This window comes from Cryptomeria japonica, chromosome 4 (assembly GCF_030272615.1).
Source record: "Cryptomeria japonica chromosome 4, Sugi_1.0, whole genome shotgun sequence".
In the NCBI taxonomy this organism is placed as follows: Eukaryota; Viridiplantae; Streptophyta; class Pinopsida; order Cupressales; family Cupressaceae; genus Cryptomeria; species Cryptomeria japonica.
The window spans coordinates 127,464,539-127,487,631 of NC_081408.1; the positions used below are offsets into that span (position 1 = coordinate 127,464,539).

Genomic DNA, 23,093 nt, shown 5'->3' on the forward strand with positions numbered 1-23,093 from the left:
GGGCACGTTACCCTTTAGGATAGGGCCCAGTCCTAAGTGGGTTCGGATGTTGCCTTTAAGGCAATCCAAACCCATACCTTATCCTAGTTACAAACAACAGTTTATATGCTAAATTTGTGATGCCTCCATAGGAAGTTTCCCAATTTTTAAGGGATGCTTCTAGGAGACATATAGAGACATAATGAAACTTCATATAGGGTCTGCTAATGTTTGGGGATGTCAACATATGAGTCTCCAAGATGGGGATGTGTTTCTGGTATAAGAGATGAATGCCAAGGGACAGGGCATGATTCTAGTATGAGTCTCCTTGTAATTATGCTTTTTATTTATTTGCTCCTTATTTATCCATTCATATGCATTCCAGTCTTGGGGTTAATAAGAATTATGGCAATTAGTAACCGCATATTACTCATTAGTACTCTACTGTGTAGAATGTTTGATTCCATCATGATGTCTGACATTTATCTTTCTTGGCTTGGAGTTAAAAGATATTTTGTGCAAGTCTCGTATTGTTCTCGTTTCTGTAAAGAATTCTGCAAGAGAGCAAATACCTGATTCTGAATGCTGTTTTACAGTATGCTTTGGAGTTGTGGAGGCTTATGGATGAGAAAAGGCTAGAGATCAAGCGAAGTGGTTATTTATGTATTCTGCGTGCTCTAACTAAAGGTGGTTATCTTGACGAGGTGAGTAAACTGATGCATGATATTGTTATACTGATTTGCAACTATAGTAGTTACTTTTTTTTTCTGGGAGCTTTTTAATTCTACTCTCTGTCTTAGATCTGGCTAGAATCATTATTGCATAGATACCATTACTGGTTTCCTTTTCTTTACCTTGACAATATTTTTGCTGGAACCTTCTGGAATGTGCGATATGAGACTGAACGAATATTTATTTTTGCAGGCTTTATATCTGCTAAAGTCTCTTGGAGAAAGTAGTTGCGGGAAAGCAGGATTGTACATGTGTGATATATTTCTGAATGGATGCTCAGAATACCGTAGCTTGGTTCATGCCAAAAGTTGTTTGGAATTGATTGAAAACAGGTGCATTGGAAAGTCAGAGACTACTTATATTGAACTAATGAAGGTTTGTTCAACTTTCATTAATTTTAATTTTACAGGTAGAAATCTATTCCTGAGAATGAAGCTTTAAGAGCTTGTGAAATTGAAAATTGAAATGCTTGAATGAAAGTAACCACATAAGAAATTCACAGTTAAGAGGTTTGGTATGCATAAAATGAAATAAAGAGATTCCTAGTTCATACAAAATAGTACAATAACATAATTGTATTTTGTCCAGATAACTGAGTGTCCTGCATATTTTTCAGACAGATTGATTGCTTATTGGGCTTAGCTATCTTCTCAGTGTTATGTTGAAAAACAGTTAAGGCATGCCTGCTAGATTTATTATTGAGAACTTCAGGTTTTCTTTTCTAATGTTACCAGGCTGTGTACTTAAACATGAAGTTCTCTCAATATTAACATTTACAGGTTTACAGATTTGATGAAGGTTTCATTTCATTTGGTATTGGTCTTTTCCATCTCAAAAGTTTATAAGTTTTGTATCAAAGCTGATTAGGATTTATCATTTTTTTATCTTTTTTTTTTATGATATTCAAATTATGCATTACAGAGATAAAACTACATGTAGATCTTATATATAGAAGGAAATAAATACTTACCTATAGAATAGAACATTGCATATGACTTTGAAGAAAGAAATACTTTCACTGTATAAACATGCAGTGTGGTCCTCACATATTATTCTCAACAATGGAGCCACAAATGTCAGTGACCAAATCTATCACATGAAATTTCAATCACATATAGCATAGGTTCATCTATAGTTGAAAAACTCGGACTCGGCAATGACTCAACTGACCCAAAATTTTAAAAATTCGGGACTTGCCAAAGAACTCAGGGAAAAATCGGCAAAGCTCCGCAAATTTATCGAACATTTGAAAATTTATAATTTCTTAAAATATTCTTAAAATAAACACATATATATCAAATTTGTATAATCTTGAAGGAGAAGCAACATGGTGGTGATACAAAAAGAGTAAAAATAAGAAAAATGCCTATTTGCCCTCTTGGGTGAATAGTTTAAAACATAAAGCATGTAATGCAGAATAACGCCATAAATGTCAGACAAGTATAAGAGATGTTATTCCCTTCATAATCTGCCTGTTGCAAGTTACATTCCGAAGTATATAAAGATACCGAGGGGGTGCGAGCGCCAACCGTCGCACCGCAACTGCCACCCCTCGGTTGCCAACTAACCAAAACAATTACACATTATTAACTAGTCCTATTTTCGTGTACAATAATGCCGCCAACATCATCCCCCCAAAAAGGAAAAGTCGTCTCCAGGCGACTAACAACAAAAACGGAGATAATGCAACCTATACAATATACACATCAGAAAAACTAAGGAGGGGGCTGGGGAAGCGTCCCTGAAGTAGAAGGCCGAGACGCCGATGTCTGGGCCGCCAAGCGGGCGTGGAGCTCATAAACCTGTTGAGTGCGTGCAGTCACATCCCGCTCCGCCACCAATACCTTCTCCAAAGCTGTCTTCACCATGTGTGCGGCTTCCAACAACTCCTTCTCCTTTGTATCCGTTGCCTCTGTCATACAGACCAATCGAGTTTTCAACAGACTCCTCTCGGCACTGATTGCATCCAAATCCTGTTGCACGTGGCTCCTCACACTCTGCTCAGCCGCCAGGCAAGTCTCTACCTCGGCCTTCTCTGCTCGGGTCTCAGCCGTCTCTGCTCGGGCCACCTCTAGCTGTGCCAACAACTGTGCTCTCTCGGCTGCCCATGAGGCTTGCTGACTGGCCACATCCCTCTCCAACGCGACTCGTGCAGCCTCGCGGACTGCAGACTCCTGCTGTGTATGCCTCAATGTATAATAGGCATCCCGGTAGACCTGCTCAATCTCGCGGATAACTGCCGTCACCCGACTCTCCACAACGGGTTGATGCACACTCCAAGCCTGGAGCATCTCCTTCGTCTTAGTAGTCGGCCAACCCTGAGACTCAAAGCAGGTAGCAAAGGTTGCCGGGTAGTCCACCTGCATAAACTGTAAGACCTGCTCTAGCTCCACCACAACCTCCTGTAATGCTTGCATTTGAGCCGTGGCCACCACTAGTCTACCCCTCGTCACCACGTCAGCTAAATAGGCCTCAATGTCCTCCCCCGTCTACATCGAGGGCTGTGACCGTGATGGGAGTGGCCTCTGTGTAAGAGCACCAAGGGGTAACAGAGAAGTCTCTGGCGGAATGGATACTGCGGCATCCGGCTGGCAGGAAGGTACCTCCTCCGCCACTGGAGGTGTACCATCCCGTGGCGCCTGGATGGCAGAGACGACCTCTCCTGCCACGTGCCCAACTGCTGGCGCATGTGTCTCGCCAGAGGAATCGTCCAAGTCGACTACCTCTGCTCTAGTCTCTCGACACGGTGAGAATACAACAGCTCCCTCCGGTTGTGCCAATGTCATCTGAAACCGCTGTGTGAGCCAGCTCTCCATAGCCACGACCGACGGGTTGACACGCATCTCTACGACCGAGGGATGGGTCGCTATCATCGGCTCCTCCAACAAAGACGCAGAAACAGTCACCATTGCCTCAGTCCCCACAACGTCCAACTGCACCTGAGGCTCTGTATTCACCACCTCCCTCAGCCCCTGCTCCTCAGCGACCACTACTCGATGCGGTGACTCCTTCGTCCCTGACTCTGCCATGTCCTCGGTAAGTGCCGCCGTGGTTGGGCCTGGTGATGCTACTTGGTGCTGGAGGGGGCCAAGTGTAATTGGCGTGCGGCTCTGCCCGAAGGCCGGAATAAAGGTGCCGCCCACTCCAGATGATGGCACAGGCGTGCCCATCGGTAGCAGGGGTGGGGCAAACAGGACCCATACCTGCTCCTCCGTCGCCCTGCTGCTATCATCCTCCTCATCTTCCGCTTCTGAATGCTCTGTACTACTGGAATCCCTCCCGCTGTCAGGCTCCCCTGAGGCTGAGGCCGTATCTACTGCCCGTTTCCGCTTTGCGGAAGAGTGCCCAATGTCCAAGTGCCTCCAATATCCAATACATTATTGGAGGCTCACCTGCTGCCAACGGTCCCTGTGGCCGTACCTCCAACTCTTCCTTGGGCACTGCTTCCCGTGTGGCCTCCAGGAACAACCCTATAGCATAGTGGGGCATATAGAATGTGCGATGCTGCAACGTCAAAAACTCATACATGCGCTCTGCGAGTAACGCGGCCCAATCATACACAATGCAATTCATCAACCCATTCATAAGCATAATCTGAGGGGGGCGATGTTCGACGCCCTACCCGACCCTGTCAATCTGCTATTGATGACATCCATAATGCACCGCCAGTGGCCCTCTGCAACAAAGGTCTTACGGATTCCTCGACCCTTAGTGGCATTAGCCACGTTGTCCAGCTCTGCTGTCGTCAAGTTCCTGGAGATTAATTTAATCCACCGCTCCTTCTCCTCCCGCTTCATCTTTTTAGCCTTCAACTCTATTTTCTTGCCCTGTCCACCTGGAATGCCGAATATCCTCGTGAAGTCCACCGCTTTGAAGGATATGGTAACATCCCTCCCGAGGTATTCAAAAGTGCTGGTGCGTGTGTGTTTGTCGAAGGTGTCCACCATGAACCGTAGGGCACCCTCATACTCGCAGATAGGAAACATGGGCATTCGAATAGCCCACTCCACTTCTGCCTTACGGAGGTTTTGCTTCACCAGATCATTGTCGGGAGTGTCCTGCCACCATTTCCGGCATTCCAACCCATTCAGGGCTTCAAAGGTGATATTCTGGGGTGTTAATATATTTTTCCCACTTATGGCAGCCTGTGGTGCTACTTTTGCTTCTGTCGGGCGCTGGCATCCATGGTGCTGCCTGCAATGCCTGCAACACGTACACCTGACAATAAGACCCTGATATTGCTATCCCTCTGGCTGCTACTGGAGGAAGCCTACAACTGTTTTTTCCAACTTTGTTTCCTAGCTGAATCCATTAATCTTTGGTATAACTGATTTCTGGTTAAAAATCGTACGGTCATTGGACACCTTCGTAACGGCCTTCTTTTGTTGTGTATGGTGGTTGTTGTGCGGGCTAGGCTGCGTGTCTTTCTTCGTGTGTGGCGGCTGTGGTTTTCCTTCTCCTCCTTTTTTTTTTTTCCTGCGTGGCTGTGCTGTGGGGTTTCCTTTCTTGTTTGTGTTTTTCGATTTGTCTTTGCGGGCTTTTGTTTTAGTGCGGGTGCCACCGCACGGTGGTATCCACCGCCGGTGGTCCCACCCTACGGTGGTCCCCGGCAGTGGTGCCAAATGTTTGCCCTCTCGGGTGAATAGTTTAAAACATAAAGCACGTAATGCAGAATAACGCCATAAATGTCAGACAAGTATAAGAGATGTTATTCCCTTCATAATCTGCCTGTTGCAAGTTACATTCCGAAGTATATGAAGATATCGAGGGGGTGCGAGCACCAATCGTCGCACCGCAACTGCCACCCCTCGGTTGCAAACTAACCAAAACAATTACACATAATTAACTAGTCCTATTTTCGTGTACAATAATGCCGCCAACAATGCCAATTGTATAGTCAATGCCAAATGCAAAAGTAAGGGGAAGTTTCATTGTTCTCATTGTGAGAACTCAGTGTTGGTATTGATACAAAACTCTTATTTTGTGATAATGGCATAATAATATATAGTTTTGTGGTCGCACATTTCAATATGGTATTATAGTTTCAATATGCGTTATTTTTGTGCCTGTGAAGTGGTGACAAACTGTACCCACATTAAAATCAGTTGCCAAATTGACTTCATACAATACAATCAACAGCATACAAATCAGATAATGTACATTGCAAATAGCATTACAAATAATACGTGTTCGATTCATGCCCTATTCGTGTCGTGTTGTTTCCTAAAATTAGCCTCTTATTTGTTTTATAAAAATTAATGAGATTCTCCCCTAAAATAGCCCCACTTTGTCCTGCAACTTTTCATTAATTTCTTGTCATAATCTGTCATAACTCCTCTCATAGAAGCTGTTATAGAGTTTGTCATGAATGAGCTGCCAAGTATCCTAGGGGATACAACAATCTTGTTTGGAACCTACATCCCCATATGCATAAAATTTGTTTATTTTATTTTGACTTCTATTTTCCTGAATTATGGCCTCTTTATAAAAGTATTTTTCTATCCTTATTGGGAAATAAGGACTGGACCTACATAAGCTCAATTAATAAAAAGGGAACATTATACTTTGAGTAAGAATTCAGACTTCTTTGTAACAATGAAATTGTTGTAGAGATATGTAACCTTAGGCAAGGAAGAGATGCAATGTGCTAGGAAATAAATGTTGGTTCAAAGAATTACTAGGGAAACTAGACAAATGGATTGAAGAAATGTTTGTTCATCAAATCCTTGATATCCTCATTGTGAAAAAAGTGATCATTTGACCTTTATCATATGAAGAAGCATATAATGGGGCAATGGTATTTAAATCAATGGATATTTTAATGCAATCTGAATGTTTTCTATTAAAGACTTTAAGGTGGAGAGCTATGAGAAGAAATCTGCTATGAGCAGCGAATCCTTAAAATTGTGATTGTCGCAAAAACAATTGAATTTGGAAGGCAGAATTAAGTTCTGAACAAGCACACTGTGAGATAGATGGATTGTACAGACATAACTTTCCAGAAGAAAGCCAATCAGCCATTTTTTTTCAACTTAAAGGAACCCCACTAAATAATTCATCAAGAAGAAAGACTAACAATTATGTTGATGAATCTATCGAGGGACCTGAATTTATCTGAGAAATGATCTTGTATTTTAGAGAATGCACAGGATAAAAAGAAGGAATTACTAATTAACATTGAAGGAAGTGGAAAAAGAGCAAGAGTACCATTTTAGTAGTATCATTAGGTATTTTAGGAGCAATCTTTGCTCAGCTATTGCTCAAAAATAAACTGGAAAATCAAATTAATAGGGTAGAATTTTGGATTAAATATCAAAGAATGTATTATTTCATGGATAAGAAGTTAGTTGAATAATTTATCTGTTTTCGTTATCCTATGATTCCTATCAAAGATTTTTGAGTCATGAATTCAATGGAGGTGCCTACAACTTTTAGGGGAAAAAGCAAAATATGAAATTAATCACATTAGAATATATCTTCTCCATTTCTATGCAAATGGGGGATGTAATAACTAAAGATATTAGGCACATTTACTGTAAATCTCCAAGATATAAGTCAGTAAAAAATTCTAATTTGGAAGTTTCTCTCTCCATCTCCATGGTTGTTAATCTCATAAAATGGAAAGCTGATTAAAATGAGTCTAATGGAATTGTTGCTACATGTTACATTTGTAACATGACTAAAAACTTAATGCAAATTTGCTACAGTTCTAAGAAATCCTTAGCACAACATATTGAGGCAGATTCTCTCAAATGGAAACCAAACTGTGCTAGGTGCAAGCAACATCCCTGCATATGATGAAGTTGGTGAAAGGGGGTTCTGGTGAAGTTGTCCCAGATTGTACATGGTTGAAAAAACTAACACAAAATTGCCACAATCACAAGATATTCTTATTTAATAAACTGAAGTAGATTCTCCTTAATGTGGAACAAAACATGCCATAGAGCTAACCATTTGCTGCAATCTCCCAAAATTAATTATATTACAAGTATGTGATGCAACAAACATAAAATATTGAATTGATTGGTTCAGGAGCTGATGGTAGCTGGGAGAACCCGATAGAACAATTCTACTCTCAACAGTAGCAAATTTAGTTAAGAAGAAAAATGTGTTATTTGGTTTATCCATCACTTGTTTGAAGCTCATAGTCAGGTTTAGAAACTAATAATTATCAGTTGTGTCATATTTCATTTATTTTAGGTCACACCATTATTGAGAACTTTTCAACACAAAAACTTAGCATGTGCTTGAGAGGAGGTGAATTTTATGTTACTTTCCATGCTAAATCATTCTGATTAAAAGAGTAGAAAAAAGATAAGAGGCAATTGATTTTAACAAGTTAAGGGACAGTTACTGCCTATTCAGATGGAGCCCAATTTCAAGGAGAGCCATGCAGTTATCAATACTATATCTTATGTAATTATAAGGCAACACTTTTGGGGTTCTACGATTGATTCTCCAAATTCTTCCTTAAAGCATATTTGTTTATAAACCAAATAGTGAAGTTTACACTGCATAGCTCTTGTTTGTGTTAATTTGCAGGTTGTCCTGGTTTCAGCTGTCTCGTTTCACAAGTATTTTAAAACTTTCTTTTAGCATATGGCTGATCAAGAAAAATCACGTTTTCTTTCTTCAATGTTATTCTGTCTTTGATTGAAATGTCTAAACAATATTAAGATAAAAAACTGATTGCATGATCATCAATGCAACACCAAATAACCCATGAGACAATGCAGGAATATTTTTTGCCATCATAACTTAACATTTATTAATTTTTTAACAAATTTATTTTGATATCTTGTCAGTTGGAGTACTTTTTTCTTAATCGAATTTACAAGGATTGACAATCTTGTAAGTTATCATCAAGTTGGTTGCACATTAGTTCCAAAGTTCCTTTCATCTTTTTCTCTTTCAGTATAACTAAGAAGCACGATACATAGCTTCATGTAAGCACATTCTGTCCTTTTTAAGCTAACTACACATGCTATCTATTTCTCTTTCAGCATAACTAAGAAGCACAATACATAGCTTCATGTAAACACACTCTGTCCTTTTTAAGCTAACTACACATGTTTTGTAAAGTGTATCGTAGATGTCTTCATTGTTAGTATGATCACAATTTTGTTCTTAGGGTCATGACTTGGTTTTCACTAGCATTTTTACATTTTTTTGGGAAACTTAATTACTAATTCTTTGTAAAGAAGCATTTTGCAGCTTGCAGTGCACGGGCAAAATATTTCTGCACTTAAGCAAGTTTGGGAAGACTATAATAAGTTTTTCCTGCCAAGCATTCTTTCGTACCAAAAGTATATCTGGTCCCTTTGTAGAATGAGGGCCTCTGCAGAAGCTAATGAGGCCCTGCAGAGGATGATTTTGGTGGTATTCAAGGCAAGTTCTCTGCAACTATCACTAGATGGTTGGTTTCATGCATTGAAAGTGCGCATTCCTGTTCCTTCTAAAGACTTTGATGAATCTGAAACAGAAGCAGTGAGTAAGAATTATGGCACTAGAGGTCTCCAAGAGGCAGATTGCTTGCATGGTTCTCAAATGGATGTTCTTTCTGTTCATACATGTAAATTCAGACCACCTGTTACTAGCAGTGATTTGGATATTTTGAACAAATGCCAGAACCATACAATTAATTTGGGGCATCAGCTACTACATGATTCTGTAAATGAAAACAAGCTACAGAGCTCGTTGCTGAAAGCTAACAAAAAGCATGTGGCTCAGGCTTCAAATGACACAAATTCTTTTTTCCATGGGGATATAATGGAAACATTTATTGAAAATTCAGAAATATCCTCTAACAGGAAGCTCTATAGCGAAGAACCTTCACCAATGTTGAGTGGCATGACTGAACATTTTAACAGAGGTGGAAGATATAAACTGGAAGCTACAGATTTATATCTCTTGAGAGAGTCGTTCAATAATGTCATATGTCTCGCAGCATTTAATCGGAATTATGAATTAGCTAAGCGTTTATTTTTTCAGGTAAATTATCTTGTGTCTCAAATTATTTTATATGGTTCTTATTTAGTGTTTATCACTTTCTGAGCTCATAAAGCATGATAGACATAAGATGAAATCACTATTTGTTGTGTAAGCTTTTTAAAAGAATTTAATGTAGCTATTTGATTTTATGCTTCATATCATCTTCTGAATACTATATGATATTGTGGTCTCTTGAACTAACCGATTTTGCATCTGTGAACATAAGATCGTAAATATTATAAGTTTTCTATGCTATTAATTAAAATCATGTATACTTTTGTAAAGAAAGGGCAGTTCTAAAATTAATTTCAATGCCTTTGGCTTTGTAGTTCTGTATAGCATATATGAAAATTATATCTCGACACTGTCAAGTTTTAGACTAGAAAGAAAAGAAAGAAATAAGTTCTAAAATATATTACAGTCCACAAGTGGCCAAAAATAGATCAATAGGATTGCAATGTACAACAAGTACAGTATGACTAGAGAAAAAAAAGAAGCCCTAGACATAAAGCATGCAGACATGAGGTCTAATCTTAAAAAAGGCATACCCAAGCAAGTGCAATAATAAAAGAGAAAATGTGGGAAGACCCCATAAAGTGATAAATAGAAGCAAACCATCTAGGCATTTAACCAAAATCCTCAAGTGTTTGTTTTGAGAAGAAGAAGAAGAAGAAGAAGAAGAAGAAGAATTTTAACGTCCATGAGACTAACAAAAGCCTATGGGACAAACTGCCAGATCAAATCGACCTCCGCAATTCCAATCTCTTCCTATGCAAGGTGTTGATGAGTCCCCCCAACTTCTCCACTAACCCCTCATTGAATAAATTATACCAAGAGCCAGCTGTCAAGATACTCGCATAACTGTCCCTGCTGTCCTTAAATGCATCACATTCCAAAATGAAATGTTTTTCAGTTTCCACCTCCTCGGAGGTGCAAAAAATACACTCTTTCTTCCCACACTTCTTTTGGCCTTTTCCAACGCCTGGTTTCTGAACGGACTTGATGAGAGTTAGTTCTAAGTTGAGCAATAAGAATTTCAGCTTTCCACAAAATATTAGCCCCAATGTACACTTTTTGATGATGGTTAAAAGTGGGATTGAACTCATTGATATAATACTGCTTCTTTCTTCCTAGTCCTTTACCCCAAATGCGCTTACAAAACTTATCCATCACAAAAGTCTTAATCTCCTTGCTAGTCGTGGGACAAGTATTCAAATATATATTCCATTTACTCATCCAAGTTTTGTTTTGCCGCATCCAAGTCTTCTTTCTTTTGCACAAAACATCGCTGAAAACAATATTAGGCCATCTACTTTCTTTCATTTGCTGAATTCTTTTAAGTACCTTAACTGACGAATCATAGCCATTGCTGCAATTGGAGCAGCCCTAGTTTCAGCCAGCATGATATCATAAGGGACCGTGCTTTTGATTTTGAACTTGCTTGTAATCAAACGTTTCTGAATTTGCTCAATTTGCCTCCATTGTAAATCTGAAGTACTATTGGCCCACAACTCACATCCATAAAGAACCACTGGCAGCACAAGAAGCCCAAAAAGAGTTTGGGTAGTGTTCCAATCCCATAGCTCTGCTTCTCTGCATCTATTTTGAAGAGCATAGAATGCTTTCCAACCTCGCAAAGGTCTCTTCTTTCTACAACAATCCCAACTCAATTTTTTGCTAAAGTCAATTCCGAGATATTGTAATCGGTGACTTCTTCAAGGATTTTATCTTCAAAGTAAAACTTATGTTGGTTTTGTTTTCTTCTATTAGAGAAAATCATGATTTTAGTTTTGCTGATATTGACTTGCATCCCAACCACTTTGCAGAATCTTTCAAGAACATAAAGGTGCTCTTGAATGCCAAGAGCTGATTTAGCAACCAAAATGAGATCATCCGCATAGAGAAGAAGCCTAATCACATACTCTCCCAAGTGAATACCATCGCCATCTTGTGAATTCAACCACTCTTCAAGCTTGTGAATGTATAAACTAAAGAGGGTAGGGGATAGGGGGCACCCTCGTTTGACCCCAATATAATTCCTAAAGCTCTCAGAGATGCCAACAGAGGTTCTGATTTTAACTTTAACCTCTTCATAGAGCCTATGGACAGCCGCTCTAAGATGCAAAGGAATCCCAAGTTCCTCCATCCTGTGCCAAAGCTTATTTCTAGGGACCGTGTCAAAAGCCTTTTTGAAGTCGACAAAGCAACAAAAGGCTTCTTCCTTTTTCTCCCAAACCTTCTCAATGATATGCCTCTAAGTAATACAATGATCTACTGTGGAATGTTTAGGCTTAAAACTAGCTTGTCCCTTTGCATGTTTATCTTCTACTTCTGCCCATTTGCTAATTCTGCTTTCTATTGTGTTGCCAAAAAGTTTTGCAAATAGAGGATTAATCATAATTGTCCTGTAGTTGGATGGGTTGTTGACATCACCACTCTTGAAAAGAGGAATAGCAAGGCTAGTTGTCCAATCTTTAGGGAAACCACGCTGATTGGTGCTATTGAATATTTTCATAATGTTGTAGAGCGAGGGTTTTCATACCCCATTTTAGAAACTCAGCTTGAAGCTCAAACAAATCTTTTGCTTTTCCGACACCCAATTTCTTAATTCCTATCTCTATCTCTTGTATGGTGAACAAATTTTGCTACAGTATTGACCAAGGGTGGGGGATAAATCTCAGAAACCTGCTCATAAAGATGCCTTGCGTAGTCAAACCATTGAGTAGCTGTGATGTTATTTACCGTTTGCTTCTTTTGCGGTTGAAGCCCCTTCCAAAATAACTTGGGGTTATTTTTACCAAGGAAAATAAGCTCCTCTCTCCTTGTGATCATGTAATCAGCGTTTTTTCTTCTTAAAATCTACTTGTAACTTTTAATGCTTAATTCTGATTTTTTTTCTTTCAGAGATTTCCTTGCCATTTTACATTCTTCGTCAAACCAAGCATTGACCAGAAAACAATTTGTATCTCATTTCTTATTTTTTGCTCTTTTGCACTTTGCAAGTGCACTATGAATTAAATTGGTTAACTCATGACTATGTAGCCCGTGACACGAAATTTTCACCCTCTTAAAAAGCCTCTCGAGAGTTACCTTGAAGATATCACAGTTTTTTTGGGTCAAAAGAATTCTGCCCTTTGACTGAGATTGACGAAGACACTGAGAATTCATCCCCTGTTGCTGTTTTTCAGCCCAAGAAAAACTTAAGTAAATTGGTTTATGGTCTGACTTTAAATCCCAGTGCTGCTCACCGATCAAAACTTCCTCCATTTTCTCACATAAATTGTGAGAGCCAATTGCATAGTCCACAACACTTGCCCCGTTGTAAGTATTACACGTGAAATTACCAGATTTTTCCCATCTGCTGATACCATTGCAAATGATTAGATCAAAAGCGCTACACAAATTAAGCAATTCCTCTCCCAAAGTGGTTGAAACCTTTGTTGTCCTCTGAAACTCTTGTCCATTGATGTTTCTTAATTCAGTGAGCCAAATAGGATTGCAATCTTCTGAACAACAAAGAATGCGTTGGAGGAGCCAACAAAAATATCATGGATCATAGTGGGAGTATCAATGGAGAGTTTGAGAATGTTTGTTAGGGAGAGTTCAAAGCTAAGGGGCAAGTTGGACAATCCTGGGAGCTAGTTGATGCCATGTAGAACTCCCCTAACATTTGAGGTCATAGAATTGTTGGTAGTGGGACAAAAACTAGTAATGCAAGCTTGTTCAGAATTGCATTGTGGAAGGAATCTAAGAGAGGGTCCCCAATGTTGAGATGAGAAGTTGGGGGAGCCTCAACTATAGGAGATTGCAAATAATAGGAACATCTCGCTGATTTGTAGCCTTTCAAATGCAAACCAAAAGTGTCTTAAGGTAGCTTTATGTATCGAACAGTGGTGATGGGTGAAAGAATGAATTAATCAATTCGATAGATTGGAGATTAACACAAAGAGATCTATGCTTGAACCTAATCTCACATGGAAAATGTGCCAAGGACCTATGATTAAGGCAGCCAAAGAAAGTGGAAACAGAGCCAGGAATCCTTTTATAAACAATAGTACCTCCCATGGATTTCATGGTAGATATGACACTAGGAAATAAAATGTTCTTTAGATTCCACCTCTTGAAAATATTTTTGTTCCCTAACCACCCATTCCTCTGTGTTGGATTATGCGTGGGCTTGGTAGTCAAATTTGCCTGAGCTGGAGTGCCATGCGGGACAACATTCGCTCCTGATGCAACTCCATTCGCATCTTTCTTCTGCCATGCCTGTTTGCCACATACGGGTAAACGATTAAATGCATAAAGTAAATGCATAGAACATAATGGAAATATATTAAAGAACCAGTTTCTGTATTAATTCAACAGTCCATGTACATCAAGTGCTTATAACATTACACCCAGATACGGCTATCATGATGATACTAAGAAGGAAAGCTATGCAATATATAATACTTGAAGGGGTGCGACCAACCGTCGCGTCTAACTGCCCTTCGGGACGACTAACTAATTGACTGCCGTAACTCATTATTACCGACGACAAAATAACATAATACGACAACATAACATAATGATTATTCCCGGCAACATCATCCGCCCCAAGAAAAGAAGTCGTCTCCAGAGGACTTAATACAAAAATAGAGATGATGGGCATACACTAAACAGAATCAAGGTATAGAAGAAGAAGGGGGCGGAGGGGGCGTCCCTAAAGAAGCAGGTGGTAGGGCTGATGATGCTGATGTCAATCGTGCGCGCAGATCATACAGCTGCTGTGTTCGCACCTGCAGGTCCCGGTCAGCAACCTTCCTGTGCTCAATTGCAGACATAACCATCCGGGAGTTTTCCCTCCTTGGCATCCATCGTCTCTCGCGCCTGTACTAGACTAGTGCTCAGGGTCGCCTGTCTTGCCCTTGTGTCCTCCAACTCTGTAGCTAACCGTGCCTTCTCGGCAGCAAATTGAGCCCTCTCGGCTTCCCATGCCGCCTCCCGACAGTCCAAGTCTCTCTACACGATGTCAACTTGGGTGGCCAACTCCTCCTGAGCTCGCTCCGCGGCCACCCTCACAGTCAGATGTCCTGCAGATACGGACTTCGTTCGGCGAAGAGTGTGATACACTTCCCCGAAGGTCTGTTCAATCTGCCTCCTGAGAGACTCCACTCTACTCTCCACTATTGGCGTGCTCACTACCCATGCGGTCAACATCTCTGCCGTCTCAGTTTCTGGCCATCCGCCTCTCTCAAAACAGGCAACAAATGCCTACGGACAACCCTCCCGCTTAAACCTGAGCAGCCGTTCCAACTCCTGAACGGTGCTGTCGAGACCCTCTGACTGAAGGGAAGCAATAACCTCCCGCCCTCGGCGGACCTCCTCTTGCAGATAAGTCTGTACTTGTTCCTGAAAGTAAGTCTGCCCTCGGCCCACCATATCTTGGAGGTACGCCTCCACGTCTACTTGGCTTGACTTCCTCCTCTCCGTGTGGTTCTCTACCCTGCCTCGCTGGCTGTCCACGTGGATCTCCGCTAAGTACTCCAGTGCCAGCTCCCTGCCCTGCACCTCCATCGAGTGTGTCACATCCCTGAGGGACCTTCGCTATCTAAGTCCACAACCTCTGCGTCTAAGTCCTCCCGAGGGTCACCACGCACGGGAGTAGCCCGTGAGGGAGATATGGTAGTAACCAGCCTAGGCGACATGGGTATCATCTCGAACTCCCTGCTCAACCAATTGTCCTCCTCGAGGGGGTGTAGTATCCCCCCGCATATTGCTACTGTCACTGTCTGATCGTGCCCCTGCACTTTCCCTGTGGGCATGGATTCACCTACTTTTTCTGATGGAACTATCTCTATCTTCCCTTCCTCTGTCCTTGATGGCAGCCCCATTACTACTGGTGGCCTCCGCTCCCCGAAGGCCCGAAATGGACGCAATGCCACCCGTAGATGTACTCAAATGCGCTGAGGCAGTCAACATGGGTGTGGCGAACAAAACTTGGGGTGGGGGTTTGGATGTTGGTACGGCCTCGACTAAGCTTGCCCCACAATCTCCATCTGAGTCACTCGAGGCTTCCGAGGTCTCTTCCCGCCCACTGTCAACGTTGTCAAACTCAGACACATCCTGCCTTCGCCTCTTCTGCCCTGTCGCAGGTGTCAGCCCTACATCCATATGTCGCCAATAGAAGATGGGTGGCTCCCTTGGTGCCAGACTACCTTCCGGTTTGATGTCTACTTCGTCCTTCGGCAGCTGGGAACGCATAGCCTCCAGGAACAACCCAATGGCGTAGTGCGACATGTAAAAGGTGCGGCGGTGTAGAGTCATGAACTCATACATCCTGTCAGCCAGTACTGTAGCCCAGTCGTACTGCACTCCATTCATAAGTCCATTCATCCAAATAATCTGAGGTAGGGCGATATCCGATGCATGGCTGGACCCGGTAAGTTGACTCTTCACGACATCCATGATACAGCGCCACGGCCCTTAGGCTATAAATGAGTTTTTCATTCCCCTATTTTTTGTGGCGTTGGTCATAGAGGCCAGTTCAGTCGGTGTAAGGCTGCAGGAAACCATCTTCACCCAGTGTTCCTTTGTGTCTTTATTCATTTTCTTAGCTTTTAACTCCACTTTCTTCCCATTGCAGCTTGTTTTGCCAAATTCCCTTGTAAAGTTAGCTGCTATGAAAGAAACCCTTAGCCTATGGTTGCCGTAGTCAAACGTGCTCGTTCTGGAGGTGGCATCAAACACGTCGACCATCATTCGCAGCGGTACCTCAAATTTCTTTATGGGAAAAACCGGCATCTGGATAGCCCAATGAACTCCTGCTCGCTGTAAATTTTTTTTCACTTCGTGATCGGCAACATTCTCTTGCCACCACTTGCAGCACTCGGCTCCATTCAAACCCTCGAACACAATAGTATCGGTGGTAACCTTTCCCGTGGCTGTGGCTGTGGCTATCTTTGGCTTGTGTTTTTGTTTGCTGGCGCTTATATCGGTACCTCCTGCAACTCGAACTCCGGATGGTAAAACCCTCGTGGTCTTGTCCATGTTTGTTTGCAACTTTGCTCGCCAATGACGTTTGCCCGTTGAATGCATTCCCTGTAGTTTGCCTCCTTAACCTGCTAGCTGAGATATGGCTACCCTAAAAACCGTTACACCACTTCCCCTTCCCTGCGGCAATGGTTATTGGTATGTTGGAAATCAAGTCGCCTTTGTCTTCAGGCCGAATGCCTATGGCTGTGTGTGCGGTTACGTGTGCGTAGTGTGCGCTTCGTGTGGCGTGTGCGACTATGTCTTGCATATGCGGTTGGGCTGCGTGTGTGTGCGGGCTGCGTGTTTGTGCGGGTTGCGTGCCTTTATGCTTGGTGGCGGTGTTTTTGCGATGGTTTCCACCGCACGGTGTTGCCACTGCACGGTGGTCCCACCTTTCGGTGTTGCCACCGCACGGTGGTCCCACCTTTTGGTGGTTCCACTGTGGCCTTTTTTTTTTTTTGTTTTTTTTTAAATTATTTTTGTCCCGGAGGACTTGCTAGTGCGGCTGTTGTTCACGGTACGGTTTCAATTTGGAGCCGTTCACAACCTCGGGCACGTGTTTTCCGTCCAACGTTGTCAGTCGGATGGCCCCGACTTCGCGAATTCGGAAGGGTCCTAGCCATCTCACCTTAAACTTCCCTGGTTTGATCTCGTTTTTTCCGTTGTATTTCAAAACTAGCTGTCCCGAGGTGAATCTTATCTGTTTTAGGTGTTTGTCGTGCCATACTTTTCTTCTGGCTTGTGTGGCCTCCGTGGCCCACTGCGCCACCATTCGACGCTTGTCCAGTTTGTTCAAGTTTTAAAGCCTCTTCCGCAGGCTTTCCATGTCTCCGAGTCTATTTTCAATTGCTATTCAGAGACTGGGTACCATGAATTCGACAGGCACCACAACTTCCTGACCATACATCAGTTGAAATGGAGTTTGACCGGTGGTCACTTTGTAAGTCGTTCTGTAGGCCCATAATACGGAGGGTAATTTCTCTTCCCAGTCTTCCTTTTCTACTCCGCAAGACTTGTAGATTACCGACACCAATAATTTATTAGTGGCCTCGGCCTGCCCATTCGCACGTGGGTAGTACAGGCTCGATAATGAGTGGAAAATCTTAAACTCTGTGGTCAACAGGCGTATGACATGGTTCACAAAGTGGCCCCCTCGGTCACTGGTCAATTGAATAGGTATGGCATATTGCGTAATAATTTTTTCATAGATAAATTTAGCTGTGCTTATTGCGGAGTTATCTGGAAGAGCCCTCGCCTCCACCCACTTAGTCAAGTATTCTGTCGCGACCACAATGTAATGACATCGTTGTGTACGCCTAGCCTTAAGAGGCCCTACAAAGTCGAGTACCCATCGGTCGAAGAGAGCCTGTGCCTACGAAGGATTGAGATGCATGAAGTCCCGCTTCAAAGGTTTGCCCGTCCGTTGGCAAGTGTCGCACCCCACGACCCACTCCTTGGCGTCATGATGTATGGTTGGCCACCATAGTCCTGCCAGAAGCACCTTGCGGGCCGTAGTGTCTGGGCCCATATGTCCGCCTGCGGGTCCTTCGTGTGCCTCTCTCAATACACTGGGGACTTCTTCCTCCATGACACAACACCTTAGTACTTGGTCTGGTACCATTTTGTAGAGTAAGCCATTGATCAGTGAAAAGGTCCCGCTTCTTAGTACTAGCTTCCTCCGTTCCCCTAGGGGCATATCCTCCGGGAATCGGGACGTCGACAGGTACTCTCCAATCTTCTTGTACCATGAAGGGAGTACAGCTATTTGGAATAAGTGCGCATCCGGGAAATCATCATTTACTCCCTCCAAAGGTTCCCCCGACTTGATCCGGGACTGTTGATCGGCTATGACATGGCTTCGCCCTGGTCTTACCACAATTGTAAATGTGAACTCTTGTAGTAGCAATATCCAATGGCTTATCCTCCCTTGGATAATAGGCTTGTTTACCAAATACATGAGCGCTTGGTGGTCTATGTAAAATGTGAATGGTGTAGCGAGTAGGTAATGACGGAATTTCTATACGGCATAGACCATGTCGACGACTTCACGTTCTATGGTACTGTAGTTCTTTTCAGCCTTCGAGAGCAACCTGCTCGCAAAATAAACGGGATGGTCCAACTCGTGCCCTCCTACCTGGGCTAATGTAGCCCCGATGGCATAGTTTGAAGCATCCATGTGAATGTGGAATTCCTTATCCCAGTTCAGGTATGCGAGTATGGGTGCTCCCATCAATCTCGTCTTTAGCTCTTCAAATGCGTTGCTCTGTGGCTTCTTCCAGATGTATGGCTCCCCTTTTCGTGTCAAACTATCCAACGAGTGGGATACCTCAGCGAAGTTCTTGATGAACCTCCTATAGTACCCTACATGACCAAGGAAGGACTTTACCCCAGTGACGTCCGTAGGAGCTTCCATTTCTATTATGACCCGAATCTTGTCAGGGTCCGTTTTCAATCCTTCTTTACACACAATGTGTCCAAGCAATCTTCCCTGTGGTACCATGAATCTACATTTCTTCGTATTAAGGGCCAACCGTGCCCTTCGACATCTCTCTAGGCACTCCCCGAGGGCTTTTAGGTGGATGTCCTGTCCGTTGTAAATAGACAAATCGTCCAGGAAGGCTTTGAAGTTCCTTACAGACATCTTGTCGAAGATGTGCAAGATGATGTGTTGAAAGTTTGCCGATGCATTACATAGTCCGAAGGGCATTCGGTTGTATGCATACACACCGTCCTCTACCACGAGGGTCGTTTTCAACTTATCCTCCTTGGCGATGGATATCTGGTTGTACCCAAAGAACCCATCCATGAAGGAATAGATTTCATGTCCAGCCACTTCCTCGAGGATGCTGTCGGTGAATGGTATGGGAAACGGGTCTTTAATAGTGACGGCGTTCAGACATCGGAAGTCAACACAGATCCGGATCTGGTTGGCCTCTTTCTTGAGGGAAATCACAATGGGAGACACCCATTCGCTTGTTTGTACTTTGAAGATTATGCCCGCTTCCAACATCCGCTCAATTTTGTCATTCACCCATGCCGCATAATTTTTGTTCATACGGTAAGGCCGCTTCCTTACTGGTTGAGCTCCTGGTACCAATGTTATGTGGTGTACACATAGCTCTAGGGGCACGCCCTTCATGTCCTTGTACGTCCATGCAAAAACATCCTTGTATTCAAGGAAAATTTTGAAGGCTGCGGCCTTCAGCACCGGATTCCAGTCATCTCCGACAAGGATGATCTTGGGGTCACTCGTCCCCCCAAGATTTGTCTCCTTCAAATTGGCTTCCTGATATTTAATAGGCTCCCCCTTCGGGAACTGGTGTGCCGGCGTGTCATTCACCGAGGCCTCCCCTTCCTTGTACTCTCCGTATTCTGGAGGAAATATAACTGGTTCTTCCTCGATACTCAATACATTGCACGAGGGTGTAAACAATTCATAATCTCTCATTTGCCAGTGGAAGAGGCCATTCAAGGAGTCCCCGTCATCCCCCGAGCATGCTTCCAGTTCTAACACCCCTCCGTCATTGGGCTCCATGTTGCGTCCGTCTCCACCCTCCCCCAACTGGTCTCCCTCAGATTTCGAGTCGGAGGAGGATGCTAACTCCTTGCTCACCATCTGCATACGGAGATTGATCACGTTTCCGCTTCCAATTATGGTTCACTTTTGCTGCAATGAGCCACCCACGCCCGAGAATGGCGTCGTACCCTTTCTGCTTCAGTGGAATCACTACAAAATCCAACACGAATGGCTGCGGGCCAATCATCACCCGCTGGCCCATGAGGGTACCAAGGGGTTTAATCCCGTGTTGATTTGCCCCTAGTAGGTTGAACGTGGGAGGCCACAACATAGGCTTTCCCAGTTTTTTCCATGTGTCTTCTGGGAGCACATTTACTCCTGACCCTCCGTCCATAATGATGTCCGTCAAGGTAGTCCCCAGGATGCCCATTTCTACCACCGCCGGTTGGCGTCCGCTATTGACTACTAACAACATGGGGTCGACAATGGGGCTTGCGACCTCCCTCAGTTTCACTTGTGTGGGTACGGAGTTTAAGATAGCCGTTTTCAAATGCGGCATGGTTTCAAGGAGGTCTTGAATCTTCACGGGTACCTCCATTTGCAATATTTGCCATAAGATTCTCTCTTCTCCCCTCGTGCGGCCATTTCCTTTGTGATCTCGTCTCTTGCTTCCCACACCCTCTCGGTCCTTGTGCGAGGATCTGGATATGTAGCCTTTTTGGCCTGTGCCCTTGTGATTGCCAACACTTCTTCCTTCATAGGTTCGATGTTCAAAAGGTTTACTCATGGCTTCGGGCAATTTGTGTCCTCATGGTCACCTAGCCCACACCATCGACAGAGGTGTTGAGGGGTGGCTTCCTTCGTGCAATCCCAAGTGAAGTGCCCCCACTGATTGCATGCCCTACATTGGATCATTGGTCGGCCCTTGGCGTCATACTGGACATGGCTTCGGTTATTGTTATTGTTGTTATTCCTTCCGCCACTGCGTCTGTTGTCTCGGTAACCTCCAGATGATGCCGTTGTGTTGGTTTGCTGGGTCGTATCCGTTGGTGTGGATGTTGTGGCCTGCTCAGTGAACAACACTTTCGTACTTCGAGCCTTCATATTGTATGGGCGCTCCTTGATGGAGTGTCCCATTACTTGACAAATTTCGCAAAAGGCCTTCTTCGGGCATGTACCCTTCGTATGTCCTTCCTCCTTGCACTCCGTGCACCACACGTCTCCTTCGGTTTGGCTAGTAGAGCCTTTCATCGCTTTAAATTGCCTCATCATGCCCTCCATGTCCCTCTGTAGGGCTGCCACTTTCTTTTTCGACCCCTTGTTACCACTCTCATTAGAGGAAGAATCATTTTCCTTAGAGGAGGACTTCCCCTTTTTCTTGGATGTTTTGTATTCACTTTCTAAGTCCATAGCCCTATTGTATGCGTCATCGTATAATGAAGGAGGGACTATCTTCATTTTCTTCTTCAAATTGGGTTTTAGGCCTTCTACGAACCACCTATTCTTGAGTCTGTTGGTAGGCTGACTCTCCATTTTCCCAATTAGCTCCTTCAGGTGCCTTTCGTAGGCACGAACTGATTCTTTTTGTCCTTGTTTAGTGTTGTATATCTCTGCCACTATTTTATTGTCATCCCGGAGTAGGCGAAACTCCTTCTCGAAGGCCTTCCGCAACGTGTCCCATGTGGCCACTATATTTTTGTCAATATCCGAGTACCAGTCGATGGCAACTCCCCGTAGTGTTGCTAGAAATTGCGTCGTCCATTTGTCCTGGTCCGTGACACCATTGGCCGCCCATATGGTTTCGTAGGTTCTGCAGTGCCTGATGGGATCCTCCTTCCCGTCGTCGGTGAATTTTGGCAGCTTCTGCCTATTGGCCATTGATGAGGGTCGTGTCCCCGAAGGTGGCTGTGTTCGTCGTGCACCTGCGCCACTTCCTCCCGCACCGGTGGTGTTTCCTAGGGATACGGTGTTTTGTCTGCTGTGCGGCTCCTCTACACCTACGGTCGTACGGTTGCCCTCACCTCCGTTCTCACCCGCGTTCGCTGCTGGCTCCCTTCGGCGGTCCTCATTGCGTGGTGTAAGGGATAAGTTCTTGAACTGATCCCGGGTCTCTTCGACTAGATTCCTTCGTAGCCTTTTTTCCTCCAAAAACTCTTCATGGCTTCTCACCCTACGGTGTTCTGGCGAAGCGTAGAAATTTTCCTTGGCTTCTGCACCCTCCGTGACACCTCCTTGGTTCCCTACGGGCAACCCTTCGGTAGGTCGTCCTTTGGCAAGTTGCCTTAGCCTCAGTCTAGGTTCTACTTGTTGTTCCAGAATCAAGGCCCTTTGTGCGGCCTCCCACTCCTCACTTTGTGCCTTCTTATTTCTATCTTTATTTAATAGGTTGGGCATTAATTCCCGTACATCTCCATAAATAGCAACACCACATAAAAATAGAACACTTCTTTATTAATTCATCTCGTCGGATACAATTTGTGTCAATAGTACGACACCATTATTATGATAGAGAATGTTCTTTATTCAATTTGTGTCAATTTCCGCTTGGCCTCGTGCCATCATGCTCTGCTTCCCAGCGACGACTGTTTTCTTCATACTATTGGAGGGCTTGTTGGCATCGCTCCTCACGGGCAATCTCCTCCAGGCGAGTTCGTTGTGCCAGTGATGCCTGTGCAAGCAATCGGGGGAGGTGGTTCATCAACCGATTCACTACCGGGCTAACTTCCAGTGTGGTCCACACGGCACTTGTTGGGACATCAGCCTCCGTGGCCTCTCTTCGGATGTAGGTCTCGATGGCCACCTGAAGCAGGATTGAGAATTCCCTCGTTGCAGTGTCTTCTCCGTCGTAGAGCTCTGTTTG

At 43.7% G+C, this 23,093-nt stretch overlaps 1 protein-coding gene across 2 annotated transcripts in view; it reads left to right on the forward strand.

The window, feature by feature from the left end:
• The window catches only part of LOC131074118 (pentatricopeptide repeat-containing protein At1g76280), a 254,542-nt gene that overhangs the window by 137,297 nt on the left and 94,152 nt on the right, over nt 1-23,093 (forward strand). For both annotated transcript variants that reach the window (XM_058010671.2, XM_058010672.1), the window contains 3 exons: nt 576-683; nt 904-1,086; nt 8,926-9,702. In XM_058010671.2, the coding sequence (XP_057866654.1) occupies nt 576-683; nt 904-1,086; nt 8,926-9,702 (1,068 nt within the window). The remainder of the gene's footprint in view (nt 1-575; nt 684-903; nt 1,087-8,925; nt 9,703-23,093) is intronic.